Source organism: Giraffa tippelskirchi, chromosome 5 (assembly GCF_054371585.1).
Source record: "Giraffa tippelskirchi isolate mGirTip1 chromosome 5, T2T-mGirTip1v1.2.pri, whole genome shotgun sequence".
NCBI lineage: Eukaryota > Metazoa > Chordata > Mammalia > Artiodactyla > Giraffidae > Giraffa > Giraffa tippelskirchi.
The window spans coordinates 7,724,535-7,740,381 of record NC_137279.1 but is presented as its reverse complement, the minus strand read 5'-3'; the positions used below and the strand labels follow the sequence as shown (position 1 = coordinate 7,740,381).

Sequence of the window (15,847 nt, the reverse complement as noted above, 5' to 3'; positions counted from 1 at the left end):
TGAAGGACTATACAGATGGCAAATAAGCATATGAAAATATGCTCCACCGTACACATCATCAGGAAAATGCAAATTAAAACAATAGCGAGATATCACTACACACATATTAGAATAGCCAAAATCTAAAACACTGACCACACCAAATGCTTACAAGAATGTGGAGCAACAGGAACCCATTTTTGGTGAGAATGCAAAATGATATATAGCCACTTTGGAAGAAAACTGGCAGTTTCTTATAAAAAATAAACACACTCTTAACGTACAATTCAGCCACTGCTCCTTGGTATTTACCCAAAGGGAGAAATGGGTACTGTTGTATTCATACAAACACCTTCATATGGATTTAATAGCAGCTTTACTCATAATTGCCAAAACTAGGAGGCCACAGTTCAGTTCAGTTCAGTCACTCAGTCGTGTCCGACTCTTTGCGACCCCATGAATTGCAGCAAGCCAGGCCTCTCTGTCCATCACCAACTCCCGGAGTCTACCCAAACTCATGTCCATCGAGTCGGTGATGCCATCCAACCATCTCATCCTCTGTCGTCCCCTTCTCCTCCTGCCCCCAATCCTACCCAGCATTAGGGTCTTTTCCAGTGAGTCAGTTCTTTGCATCAGGTGGCCAAAGTATTGGAGTTTCAGCTTCAACATCAGTCCTTCCAATGAACACCCAGGATTGATCTCTTTTAGGATGGATTGATTGGATCTCCTTGCAGTCCAAGGGACTCTCAAAAGTCTTTTCCATCACCACAGTTCAAAAGCATCAATTCTGCGGCGCTCAGCTTTCTTTACCGTCCAACTCTCACATCCATACATGACCACTGGAAAAACCATAGCCTTGAGTAGACGGACTTTTGTTGGCAAAGTAATGTCTCTGCTTTTAAATATGCTATCTAGGTTGGCCATAACCTTCCTTCCAAGGAGTAAGCGTCTTTTAATTTCATGGCTGCAATCACTATCAGCAGTGATTTTGGAGCCCAATAATGCCTTTAAGGGCCACAAGATGCCTTTAAATCAGTGAATGAGTATTCAGATAATGGAATATTGTTCATCACTATTTCAGACAATGGAATACTGTTCATCACTAAAAGGAAATAAGCTATCAAGCTGTGAAAAGTCAAGGAGGAACCTTAAATGCATAGTAAGTGAAAGACATGATTCCAGATTCCAACTGTATGATATTTTTAAATAGGTCAAATTGGGGAATTCCCTGGCAGTCCAGCGGTTAAGATTATGCAGGGGACACAGGTCTGATCCCTGGTCGAGGAACTAGGATCCCACAAGCCACATGGTGTGGCAAAAAAAAAAAATTTTTTAATGAAAATAGGTGAAACTATAAAGATGGTAAAAGGATAAGTGGCTGCCAGTGGTTAAAGAGGAGGGAGGGATGAACAGACAGAATACAGAAGGTTTTTAGGGCAGTGAAACTCCTCTGTACGATATTATTGATATAAGGGTGCACACCCTTGGCAGCCTCCCTCCAAGCACCAGCCCTGCTGAGTGGAGCGGCGTTCCCAGGTCAGGCTGTGTTTTCTCACACCCCAGCGCGTGGCACACGTTTGTCCATTTGCCTGCAAACGCACCTCTGTCCACAGAGCCTCTGCCCTCTTCTCTACTTGGCTGACTTCTGTTCTTCCTTAAGACCAGGCTCACCATCACCTCCAGGAAACTGTCCTTGGCTATGGAAGAGACCACTCATGGACCTGCCAAAATTCTCTCTTCCATTCCTCCCCAGTATGGGAAGTTTTCTGTAGCACACGGCCACCAAGCTAACCACAGTATTTCCCAGCCTACCAGCTAGGGCCACGGGAATTGGCGCCGGTCAACTGGTGTGAGCAGAAGTGCCATGGCGATGTTTGTTCCAAGATGCCCTTAAAGGGAAGGAGGGTCCATCCCCCTTCCAAGGGCTTGGTAACAGTTCCTCTTCAACATGAGCACAAAAGCTCGGCAGACAGCAGGACAAGAAAAGGAAAGGAGTCCCGGCCTCCGACACTGTGGCAGCCTCCACGTGTCTGAGAGGAGCAGTGGCCAGAGAGAAACTGAAAAGGGTACTACTTTTGATCGAAGCAAAGCACCTCCACGGCCTTCAGTGGCCACTGAACCAAAATTCCTGCTTCAGAGGGCCAGCCATAGGATCATCTAGAAGATCCAAGATTAGGGTGGAAACCTCCACTGACTCAGGCCATCGATTCAAACTATCCAAGACAAGGGGAAAGCAAAGCAGAGCTCAAGCCACCCCGCGCCCGTGAGGCCATCTTCCTGAATCTTCCACCTCTGAGCACTCCCGCCCCCACCTTGCTTTCCTGACGCAAATTTAGAAAAATTGGGACTTTACCTCTGGAGACTTTGTAGACTTCATAGAAAGAATAGAAGTGGAAGCCGATGGAAGCTAACAGGTAAAAGGACAGTTCCCACCGGGGCAGCATTGCTCCTGTGACAAAGGGTCCTGTGGCCCACGCTGAGAGTTTCTAGGAAGAGAAACAGAAATAAAAACGTAAGCCAAAAACATGACACTAGAGGACAACCTCTCATCACCATCGCCAGCCAGTTCCCTTGTCCTCCCAGGGACAGTCACTCGTCAAGACACAACCCTTCCTCCGAGTGACACCTCCTCTGCCATGACCTCATCCCACCTGGTCACATCTCACACAGACACACACACACCACACCACACACACACACCACACACACATACACATCACATACACACACATCACACACACACACATCACACACACATCACACACACACACATCACACACACATCACACACACACACATCACACACATCACACACACACACCACACATCACACACACATCACACACACACATCACACACACATACATACATCACACACACATACACACACCACACACACACATCACACACACATATCACACACACATATCACACACACATATCACACACCACACACACACACCACACACATCACACACCACACACATCACACACACACACCACACACACATCACACACACACATCACACACATACACCCTGCCTGCCCAGGGTGGGCAGGTCTACATCACACACACACACACACACGCCACACACACACACATCACACACATCATACACACACCACACACACATCACACACACACGCACATACACATCACACACACACGCACACCACACACACACACACACACACACACCACACACACATATACACCCTGCCTGCCCAGGGTGGGCAGGTCTACATCACACACAAACATAAACACACACATATACACACCCTGCCTGTCCAGGGTGGGCAGGTCTACATCACACACACACACACACACACACACACATCCACACCCTGCCTGCCCAGGGTGGGCAGGTCTACATCACACACACACATAAACACACACCACACACACACACGCACGCACACACCCTGCCTGCCCAGGGTGGGCAGGTCTTTCCCTTTGCGCTCCCACAGCCTCCCACCTGCCTGCCATCCCAGTGTACACCAGCCACACCCGTCTCCCCCTGCAGAGCGGACCTTTAGAGAGCAGGGACCACGATCTGAGTCCACAGAACCCAGCACAGGTCACAGAATGCAGCAGGACGGGACTACTAAATGCTCCATGAATAACAAATTACTGTTCAAAAGCCTAAAGAAAAGAAAGCCACAGGGACTTCCCTGGTGGTTCAGTGGCCACGACGCCTGCTCCTGACGCAGGGTGTCCGGGTTCAAGCCCCAGTCAGAGAACTGGATCCCACACGCTGCAACTAAGAGTTCACATGCCGCGACTAAAGACCCTGCAGGCAGCCAAGTAAATAAATACATTAAAAAATTAACAGCACAAACCATCTCCAAACCTCTTCTAATCCAACAGGCTCAACCTCCTCATTCTCCCCTTCAAATGTCATCCCATAGCAGTGTATAAGACTGCATTAACAAAACCACTGTGTCTTCCACCTTCCGGGCACTTCTTAAAGGGAAGCTAACAACATGATCCCATTGGCAGACACTGTGAGTTGCCCACTCTGTATATGCAGTCTCCCTTCTTGCACAGGAACTGAATTTTTATCTGGACACAAGGATGCTGGGCTCATACAGTGTATCCAAGGGTGGATATTTGAATAGTCCTGGCTCTGAGGCTGTGGTCATCCTCTTCCTGCTGGGTGGAGTTGGAACAGCCACCTTTAGACCGAGAGGTGAAAGCCACAGAGAAAAACAAGACAGAGGCGCCTCCGTTCCTGACTGCACGTACCACCCTTCCCCACCCCCAAAACTGCCCTGGACCTCTTCTATCTCTGGACTATTACATGAGACAGAAATGCATTCCCAGGTTGTTGAAGCCTGTGCTGTTCTCGATCTCTCTGTTATGGCAGCCATGTCTACACTCTTAAGTAATAAAGCAAGTAACAGGAGGTCCTAAAATTCTGCAAATTAAATGATCAGTTCCCAAATGACATAGACTTAGCTAAATGCAAACCCTTTCATGGCCATCATTGCTTTACTTAAACCTCTCAAATATGTCAAAGTCAAATTAAAACAAGACCAAAATGTTAAGCCCCCAGCAAGCACTTCTAATACGTGACGGTAATGCCAAAACTCAGATCTCACCCATGAGCTCATTGTATTTTCACAAGAGTTGGGTGAAGTATGTGGAGCAAGGGAGGCAGGCATTTATAGATGATGAATGCGAACACGGTGAGGTCATTCAATCAGAAATAATGGAGCCAGGGTTCAAATCCAGGTCTTGAGACCCCTGAGCCCTCACCTCACCCCTCAGGGATGGAGCCCCTTCAGTACCAGTTCACAGAGTTACTTGTCCTCAGAGTCTGGCTCAGAACCTACTACTCACAAACCCCTTTCTTCAGGGAGTCAGAGCAGGAAGGGATATAAACTTTCCCTTTCATAAAATATGAGGTCAGAAATCAGTGGTCCTCCAACCAGACGGCCCCCTGGTAATTACCTACAAGTTGCCAAGGCATGAGTTTCTCCTGCAGAGCTCCTAGAAGACCCGGAATCCGCCACTCGTCCTTCCACGGCCAATCTCTCTAAGGCCTGGTATTTCTACCACCTTCGCGGGATCCCCTAGTACTTTCAGAACCACTTCGAGCTTCATATGTCTCTGGTCACCCTTTATTTTTAAACACCTGGCATCTCCCAGAATATGTTAAGATTTCTTTGGGGAACTTTGTAGAAATATAGTAATTTTCCATTGAGTGGTAAGTAAATTTCAACCTCTGGGCTTTTTTTTTTTTAACTTTTTATTTTGTCCTGGGTTACAGCTGATTAACAACATTATGATCGTTTCAGGTGAACAGGAAAGGGACTCAGCCATACATATACATGTATCCATCCTCCCCCCAAACTCCCCTGCCATCCAGGCTGCCACAGAACACTGAGCAGAGTTCCCTGTCCTGTATGGTAGGTCCTTGTTACAACCTCTGGGTTTTGTATTGGCTCTCCTTCCCAAGGATGCTGGTGTTACTATATTGGATAACTTCCTCAATCAGCAAAGAGCTGAACCCCTCTTCAAAAGCTACTGAAATTTGAACACAAATAATCTTGGAGAATAACTAAAACTTCTGGAAATCCCTTTCTTTTTGAAGCTTTTAGTGAACATTCTCCTTCAAGGACAGTTCCCCTGCATTAGTGACTTCACTGTCAGAAAACTAGAAAACTCAAATGTTTTTTGATGCTGCTCTTGGCTATACTGTATACGTTCTGCAGACATATACACAGAGACACTTAGTAATAAGCAACAAAGCAGAGGGCTGTGTCCTCATATTTAAAATTTGGGGACTGGACCAAACAGCTTCCTGCTGACAGCACAGTAGTGGATTCTGCATCAGGCAGACCTGGGGGGTGACCGGGCTCTGCCATGGACTGGCTCAGGAATTTAAGTGGGTCACAACTTCCCAGATATGCTTCCTCATAGACTTATTAAGTGGATTAAGTGTAAAAGGTGTATCCAGGGCCTGACACAGAGGAAGCACTCAGTGAACGCTAGCTAAAATCCGTCCCAGCGGATCAGTTAGTGAATTGAACTCATCGGGAGCTTACCTCGCCAGAGCCCTGGGTTTCCTTCTGAATTGATGACCTCTAACTGACCTTCAACGGGGAGGAACTGAGCATCCCACCTGCTGCTGGGCCTTCTTCCACTCATCAGCACCCCAAGAGCTCTCTCCAATGTCTCCTCCTCCTCCTGTCCCCACATCCGGCCCCAAGGCCACCCCAGACAGCAACAATGTGTCCTTGGGGACCCGCTGGAGAGCTTTCTGCCCAGTGTCTCTCCTCACCATCTCTTTTCTTAGCCCCAAAAGGAATTATATGCAGTACTCACTCTTCTTGCCTCACCGTTCACAATCCCAGGAAATGTAACCTCAAAACACCACCATCACACACGCACCCACTTGTCCTCAACAGATCTTTCTTCCTTAATAATTCTTTTCAACTCTTGTCCACTTATCTCAAGAAGATTCCTCTCTGCAGTGTTTTCCGCACCGTTGTTCATTTCAGCTGTGCACTCAGAGAGCCAGTCAGGGTAGATACGTTTCAAGGGATTTAATGACACAACAATATCAAAGAAAAGAAGGCTGCACCTTTGGGAATATAATTAGAATTTTTTTTTTAATGTCCAAACTCATAAAGGTTCCTAAAGACTCAGAAAATTCTCAAGTTTCTAATGTTTCAATTTTCTAAATATGATTATGCTCTTCTTTTTAGGCACAAGCTACTACAATGAAATCAAAGAAGTCCATACTCAAATGTGTAAGTAATGCCTCTTTTCTGTTTTTCATGCATAGATTCAGGGCTGCAGCAACATTATCAGCTAAGTGGGCACCCATACGACAGCCTGGACTTCCTTTGTGGCTCACATGGTAAAGAATCCACCTGCAATGCAGGAGACCCAGGTTCGATCCTTGGGTCAGGAAGATTTCATGGAGAAGAAGGGAATGGAAACCCACTCCAGTATTCCTGCCTGGAGAATTCCACGGACAGAGGAGCCTGGCGGGCTACAGTCCACGAGGTTGCAAAGAATCAGACACGACTGAGTGACTAACACTCGCACTCTCACATTCAATAGCCTAGAAACTCATCACCATTTACATCATGATTTCTATAGGAAACAGCCTGTTTTAAAGTAGGAATCTACCTGATCAATCTATACAAAGGAGGTTGCATTACTGATGTGAGAGCTAAGGAGGGTTACGGGGAGATCTGATGGTAAAGATGTGTCTGATAACACTTCCACTTCAGAGGGAATCCTGGTCAGGACCATGAGAAAGAAAAAATGTGGGTAGTTAAGGAGCCAAGTGGCAAAAGGCTTTAAACATATATGACATTTAATTTTTGTGTGAAGCTTCAGGAAGAAGACCTTTGACACGGTGGTAGCATCGAGAGGCAAGGAGGACAGCAATTCAGGCCTCGGTAGGAAGTGGAGAGAAAGTTCTAGAACCAAGCAACACAGAGTAGGAGAAATCAAGTTGCACATGGCACCAAACTCGTCCAGGAGGCCGTGGGGTGGAGGGGGAGTAAAGGGCCTAAAACAGCATCTCCAAAGCTGTTAAGACTACATCATCTCAAAGTTAGTATTACTGATGAGAGTAAGGAACTGGCACAAAGTCAATATTAAGAGAGAAAATGCATTTAAGATTAGGTCTTGGAAGAAAACCACGGCAAAGGTTTTACTGGGATTAAGGGAGAGAAGTCAGACTGGATGAACAAGATTTCTCTACCTTGTATTGGGTATGAGAGCCCCAGGCTGAGTAGTTCCAAAAAGTACTATATTTATCTGGGAACTATAGAACTCATGGGGCCCACATAATAAAATTTTAGCTGGAAAATGGCAAGACTTCCTCCACGAAGAGGGATTTTTCTATACTGAAGCAATGCACATTTGCTTTCACGTTGTAATTTAACACTCCACCTGCTTTCAAAGATGTCATCCACTCTCATTCTCACCAGGAGGACTAACAGTTAGCTCTTTTTTCAGGGATCAGAGTCCTGCTCAGAGAAAAGACACAATCTGCCCAAGGACCCAGAGAAGCCAGCAGTGGAGCAAAAAACAGAACCCAAGTTCTCAACTCCCACTCTCTTAGGCAGAAATCCTGTTCCTTACTCTTGGCAGAAAAGGACAGCTCACCGTGCCAAAGCCTGAAGTGTGCATACACACCACTTCTGTAGGATGCTTTTCCCCAGCAATTTCCAATATCTTTTCAAAAGTCCTTTATCTTTACTCTTGCTAAGTACAACAAATGGATTCCAACACTTCCACTTTAAATTCTTTCCTGCTCCTCGCTCTTGGTATTTAGCACTAAATGGGCTCTAAATAGCACCTGGGCTTCCATGGTGGCTCAAACAGCAAAGAATCCCCCTGCAATTCAAGAGACCTGGGTTCGATCCCTGGGTCGGGAAGATCCCCTGGAGAAGGGAATGGCAACTCACTCCAGTGTTCTTGCCAGGAGAATTCCAAGGACAGAGGAGCCAAATACCTCCATGCACCAGATGCCTTTAAAACAGCAACCTCAGCATGAAGCTAACAACCTCCAGCACCATCACCATGCCCAACTAACTAAACTGAAATATTTCTCTACTGTTTACCCAGAGTTAAGTAACAGCTGTACTCTAATAAGTAACAGTAACTCTTAATATTGACTCATTGGAAAAGACCCTGATGCCGGGAAAGATTGAAGGCAGGAGGAGAAGGGGACGACAAAGGATGAGATGGTTGGATGGCATCACCAACTCAATGGATATGAGTTTGAGCAAGTTCCAGGAGTTGGCGATGGACAGGGAGGCCTGGCGTGCTGCAGTCCATGGAGTCGCAAAGAGTCGGACAAACTGAGCGACCGAACTGAACTGAACTGAACTCTAATAAGTAGTATTGACAGATTACCTACACTGAGAAAGCACTTTAAAAGTATTCTTTCACTTAATCTCCATAACAGCTCTGAGGTTGGTACTTCTGGTACCCTCATTAACACAAAAGTCCATCAAAGCCTGGAAGAATCAAGAAATCTGCCGCAAATCACAGAGATCTAAGCAGCAGAGCTTATATTCATACTCCCCAAGTCTAATTCCAGAGCCTTCCTTCCCCCACCTCCCTATTCTTCAAGTTCACCCGATTCATTTTTTTCAACATCTACGATGAAATCAATTCATCAGGAAAGCTAGAAGATAATACAAGCTATACACATGCAAAAGAATTTAAAGTTATGTATAGTATAGATACTCCCCAGGAATTAAATCAGCTAGATGTAATCCAAATACACAGGAAACATCTAACTCACACATTTCTTAAGAGATTTACTGAAGAAGACAAACTAAACCAAACCAATTTACCTCGGATATAAGAGGGGAAAGTCAGCAGTTATATAGAGATAAGGGTTGAGTAAACTTGAAATAGTTCTACATTTAGGAACAAATGAGCACTCTGGAAACCACAAAGTAAAAAGTAAAAAAAACTCATGCCCACTGAGAAATGACAAAGGCATTACAGAAAGGAAAATGACATAGCAAAGCAATATTCTAGCACATTTAGAAAAAACTGTTAGGAGACGTTTACTCTTTTCCAGGCCCAATTTGTTGAAACAGAGACCTATTTTGTATAATATAAATTACATGACTTCTACCAGAAAAACCAAGCCCAGATTCCTGGTGTCTTCTCATAGTACAGTGTTCTCCCAACCTTGTTGAAGAGTCTTATTCTTCTACCCACATCATTCTAAGGAGAAACATTTTCCTAAACGCAATACATTGGAATGATCAGCTAGATTGGAGAGATCCACTGGGCTGGGCAAAAATCTAGTTACTGAATATTTAAAAATACATTATCACGACATCCAAATATGCACCAAAATATTATGTATCAGCTATGTGTCACTGTGCAATAAATCATTCCAAAACACAGTAGCCTAAAATAACAAGCTGTATTCTCTCCTGTGATTCTGGGGGGTGGCAATCTGGGCAGTCCTTCTGCAGATCTCACCTGGCATCAACTCACATGACTGTCACTGCCCTGGCTCAAGGCAGCTGGAGGGGACAACATGCTCTCACCCACATTCTGGCATTTGGTGCCAGCCATCACCTAGGTGCCTTACTTCTCTGCCACGTGGGCATGTGTCCTCTAGCAGGCTGGGCCTTCATAGCCTGGTGGCTCTGGGGTCTTAAAAGAACAAAGGCAAGAGGGGCAAGGTCTCTTAAGGACCAGGCTCCAGAATTCACAGAACGTTTTATTGGTCAAGAGCTCAGCCCAGACTCAAGGGGGAAGAGAGCACAGCTTCCATCTCTTTACTGGAGGAGTGTGTGTGTATGTGAAGTCACATCTGTCGTGTCCCACTCTTTGCAACCCCATGGACTGTAGCCCACCAGGTTCCTCTGTCCATGGGATTCTCCAGGCAAGGATACTGGACTGGGTTGCCATGCCCTTCTCCAGGGGATCTTCCCAACCCAGGGACTGACCCATGTCTCTTGTCTGCTGCACAGGCAGGCGAGTTCTTTAGCACCAGCTGGGAGTCCCTTAAAAGGGAGCAAGGACATGGCTGACCACACCAGGATGTTAGAATTTCCAATAAGTAAATTCTGGAGAGGCAGGGGGAAAACTGCATCTCACAGGAGATCTTAATTAAATAAAATGTCATAAAGGTTCAGAGAGACGTATATTCTAAAGAATTACCTTCCCAAACTAAATTTCAAAATCGGTACTGTCGCCTAGTCTGATCGAGCCAGTTTGGGAATTTCTTTTGTTGGGTTGGCCAATATGTTTGTTTGGGTTTTTCCATAAGATGGTACAGAAAAACCCAAATGAACTTTTTGGCCGACTCAATACAATACCCTACCTGACCATTTCCAGTAATACTGCAAGGCAGGGAAACTCTATTTCAAAGAAGTTCTTACTGTTATCTTTTTTCTTAAACTGAGTCAAAATCTGCCCCTCCATTTCTAAAAAGCATTCTGCTACTAGGCTTACTGTACCTGGAGAAACTAAAAGCACAGAGGCAGGATAGCGTGATAGTTTAGCGTGGCTCTGGAGTCAGAATGCCAAAGGCTGAATCCTAGCTTTGCTACTTTCTACCTGTGTGACCTAGTACAAGTTGCATGACCTCTCTGTGCTTCAATGCCCTTACTTATAAAATAGAGATGGTAACCATCTTCTGCCCTGGAGAAGGAAATGGCAACCCACTCCAGTACTCTTGCCTGGAGAATCCCGTGGATAGAAGAGCCTGGCGGGCTACAGTCCACGGGGTGGCAAGGGTCGGACACGACTTAGCGACTAAACCCCCATCACCACCATCACCAACTAGCCTCTGAGAGTTGCCATGACAACTGAATGTGTTTACAAAGAAGTAGAACATTACCTTAACCATGGTAAGCTCTGAAACGCTTATTCTTATTGTCTTTAGTCTTATTCCTACTATTATCAAGTATACTGAAGAATAATTGTTCTTGCCAATCATACTCATAAATACTGAAAAATAATTAATGCCATCCGCTCCACCCCAAGCCCTCTTCCAGGACTTCCCGGGCTGCCTTCAATCCTTTCTTCCATGGCTTGGTTCCCAGACCCTTTATCAGCTGTCAGTTGTCTCTTTACAGTACAGGCACCTAGAGCTGAACACAAAATTCCAGGTGTGCAGAGCCAGGGTAGGACAAGACCATCGTTTCTCCTCTTGGGAAGCTAGACTTCAAGCAGTGAAAACTGTTTGAGTGAGACTCAGGAATGAGTGAGACTCATTTCTTCATTCAACAAGCATCAGTGAGCTCCTACAGAGAATCAGGAACTGTGCTATTTGTGAAGACAAAATAGAAAGATTCCATCTGGAGGATCCCCCTGATATGGCTCCCCTAGAAAAACGTCCATGCCCTAATTCCCGAACATGTAAATATGTTACCTTACATGGCAAAGGGACTCTGCAGATGTGATTCAGTTAAAAATGTCAAGATGGGGACATTATCCCCGATAATCCACATGGGCCTGATGTAAGCACAGGGTCCTGCTAAGAGGGAAGAAGGCGGGTCAGAGATCCACAGGAGAGAGGAGGATGGAAGCAGAGGTCAGAGGGATAAGTTCTGAAGATGGAGGAAGGGGCCAAGAATAAAGGAATGTAAGAAACAGAGAACATCAGCAAAGAAAAAAAAGACACCCCCCCGGCCCCCCACCACAACAAGTCTCTAGAAGGAATACAGCCCAGACAACCTAGTTTGGACTTCTGATCTCCAGAACCATAAAATAACCAATTTCTGTTGTTTTAAGCACTAAGTTTATGGTAATTTGTTACAAAAACAATAGGAAACTAATATGCCACCCCTATCCAACCAGTCCATCCTAAAGGAGATCAGTCCTGGGTGTTCATTGGAAGGACTGACATTAAAGCTAAACTCCAATACTTTGGCCACCTCATGCGAAGAGTTGACTCATTGGAAAAGACTCTAATGCTGGGAAGGATTGGGGGCAGGAGGAGAAGGGGATGACAGAGGATGAGATGGTTGGATGGCATCACTGACTCGATGGACATGGGTTTGGGTAAACTCCGGGAGTTGGTGATGGACAGGGAACCCTGGCATGCTGTGATTCATGGGGTCGCAAAGAGTCGGACACGACTGAGTGACTGAACTGAACTGATCCTCAATTAATTCATGGTCAAGTGGGAGTAAAGTACTTCATTAAAAGGATTTATATAAAACATCAGAATATTTTAATCTAATTGTTATAAATGAAAAACTTAAGCTGCAAGAAAATGAAATCTGAAAACAAAATTTTGTATTCAGTTCTCAACTTAGCATTTTTCAGCTTCCATCTCACACCGCTGTCAATCTTAATATCAAACATAACTCTAAGTCCTTTTATATGAACTGCCCTTAAGCCAGATCTCTGCTGTTAAAGATTGGAAGAAAAGGAGGCAGATTTATAAGCCCCTAGTTCAGAAAAGTTATTGACGTGATATTGTATCCCTTCCCTGGAAAATTCTCAACCTATTTTAAGCCTTTTTAATCACCAGAATTATGCCCACCACATCTTACACTCCCGAGATTAGGGGAAGCAGAATGAATCAAAAATTTTAATAATATATTTTAAGTGAATTTTGTATTAAAGTATGCTTAAATTTTTTTTTAAAAAAAGTATAAGGTGTTCAAAAAGCAAATTCATTCCATAATTACTACTTAGATAAAAAACTGAATTACCCCTCTATCCTTTCAATTCCACTAAAGGTGACCACTAGCATGACTCCTAACACCCTAGTTTATTTAGTTTTGCCCATTTTTGAACTTAAAAAAAAATGGATTCACAAAGCACTAACTCTTGCCGTGTCTACCTTTTTTTCAGTTCTACGTCTGCAAGGCTCATCCATGTTGGATGTTAAGCAATGATTTGCTTAACTGTGGGGTATTCCATTGTATAAGCAATTTACTTAACTTTTGTCCATTCTACTACTGATGAACACGTGGGTTGTTTTTAACTTCGAGCTATTAGAAATAATACTGCTCTGCATATACTATTACATGTCTTTCGGTGCAAATGTATCTGCCTTACTGTTCAGAGTTTATCAACAATGGAATAGCTGAGTCATAGGAGATGCATTTGCCCAGTTTTAGTAATGATACTGCAATACTGCAAAACAATTTCCAAAACAGTTATACTAACTTCCATACCCATCAACCATCATGTATGAGAGGTCCAGTTTTCCATATTCTAACCAGTACTCAGCATTGACAGGTTTGGGGGGTTTTTTTAGCCACTCTGGTGAGTACAGAGTGGTATCCCATTGTAGTTTTAATTTGTATTTCCCTAATTACTAATGGTTTTAGAAAAGGCAGAGGAACCAGAGATCAAATTGCCAATATCTGCTGGATCATCGAAAAAGCAAGAGATTTCCAGAAAAACATCTATTTCTGCTTTATTGACTATGCCAAAGCCTTTGACTGTGTGGATCACAATAAACTGTGGAAAATTCTGAAAGAGATGGGAATACCAGACCAGCTGACCTGTCTCTTGAGAAACCTGTATGCAGGTCAGGAAGCAACAGTTAGAACTGGACATGGAACAACAGACTGGTTCCAAATAGGAAAAGGAGTACGTCAAGGCTGTATATTGTCACCCTGCTTATTTAACTTCTATGCAGAGTACATCATGAGAAACGCTGGGCTGGAAGAAACACAAGCTGGAATCAAGATTGCCGGGTAAAATATCAATAACCTCAGATATGCGGATGACACCACCCTTATGGCAGAAAGTGAAGAAGAACTAAAGAGCCTCTTGATGAAGGTGAAGGAGGAGAGTGAAAAAGTTGGCTTAAAGCTCAACATTCAGAAAACCAAGATCATGGCATCTGGTCCCATCACTCCATGGGAAATAGATGGGGAAACAGTGGAAACAGTGTCAGACTTTATTTTTTTGGGCTCCAGAATCACTGCTGATGGTGACTGCAGCCATGAAATTCAAAAACGCTTCCTCCTTGGAAGGAAGGTTATGGCCAACCTAGATAGCATGTTTAAAAGCAGAGACATTACTTTGCCAACAAAAGTCAGTCTAGTCAAGGCTATGGTTTTTCCAGTGGTCATGTATGGATGTGAGAGTTGGACGGTGAAGAAAGCTGAGCGCCGCAGAATTGATGCTTTTGAACTGTGGTGTTGGAGAAGACTCTTGAGAGTCCCTTGGACTGCAAGGAGATCCAATCAATCCATCCTAAAAGAGATCAATCCTGGGTGTTCATTGGAAGGTCTGATGTTGAAGCTGAAGCTCCAATACTTTGGCCACCTCATGCGAAGGGTTGACTCATTGGAAAAGACCCTAATGCTGGGTAGGATTGGGGTCGGGAGGAAAAGGGGACGACAGAGGATGAGATGGTTGGATGGCATCACCGACTCGATGAACATGGGTTTGGGTAGACTCCGGGAGTTGGTAATGGACAGAGAGGCCTGCTGTGCTGCAATTCATGGGGTCGCAGAGAGTCGGACACGACTGAGCAACTGAACTGAACTGACTGAATTACTAATGACGTTAATCCCTTTTTCATATGTTTATTGGGTGTTTGAAAATCCTTTTTGGGAAGTAACTTGCCCATTTTTCTACTGGGCTGTCTTTTTCTCAATGATTTGTGAAAAACTGTTTCTACATTCTGGGTATGAGTCCCTTATTGGATATAACCCTTACAAATACCTTCACCCATCCTTCAGGTTGCCTTTTCTCTCTCTCTATGGAATCTTTCGATGAACTGTAGTTCTTACCCATGTTTTCTTCTATAATTAGTGCTTTTTGTGTCCTATTCAATAAACCTCGTCATAAAGGTGTTCTACTTTGCTTTCTTCCAGAAGCTTTCTTGTTTCAGATCTCCCATTTAGCCATATGACGTATCGATTAATTTTTGCAAACAGGGTAAGGTAGATAATCAAAACTCACCTTGCCCACTTGGATATCCAATTGGCCCAGGATCACTGACTGAAAAGACTGTCCTTTCTCTAGAGCACTGCAAAGTCACTTCTGTTATAAATCGAGAGATCTGACCTGTGAGCCTGTTTATGGATTCTCTACTCGGTTCCATGGTCTGTCTGGCATTGTATCCACACCATGCTGACAAACTACATACTCATCTAGCAGCTTAAGTCTTCCAACTTTGCTCCTTTACTAAGATTGTCTAGAATTTCCATATATATTTAAAAACTAGCTTATCAGCTATTTTTGAAAAAATCTGTTGGGATTTCAATTGGGCTTATAATAAATCCACAGAGTTATCTGTGGAGCAGTGATTTACCCTCTATTATTTTAAGTGTTTTAAATCTCTCAATGTTCTAGCTTACAGAGAAGTTTTATCACAAATGGGTGCTGAATTTTATTAAGTAGTTTTTCTCCTTTATTCTGTGGTTAAATTACAATTATTTT

At 44.1% G+C, this 15,847-nt stretch overlaps 1 protein-coding gene across 6 annotated transcripts in view; it reads right to left on the bottom strand.

The window, feature by feature from the left end:
* The window catches only part of HHAT (hedgehog acyltransferase), a 340,025-nt gene that overhangs the window by 321,272 nt on the left and 2,906 nt on the right, over positions 1-15,847 (bottom strand). For 5 of the 6 annotated variants that reach the window (XM_081489707.1, XM_081489704.1, XM_081489710.1 and 2 more), the window contains exon 2: positions 2,333-2,465. In XM_081489707.1, coding sequence (XP_081345833.1) covers positions 2,333-2,423 — 91 coding nt within the window. In that variant the 5' untranslated portion in view covers positions 2,424-2,465. Of the gene's footprint in view, positions 1-2,332; positions 2,466-3,647; positions 3,771-15,847 lie in introns of all 6 variants that reach the window. The other variant, XM_081489706.1, reaches the window with a different exon arrangement.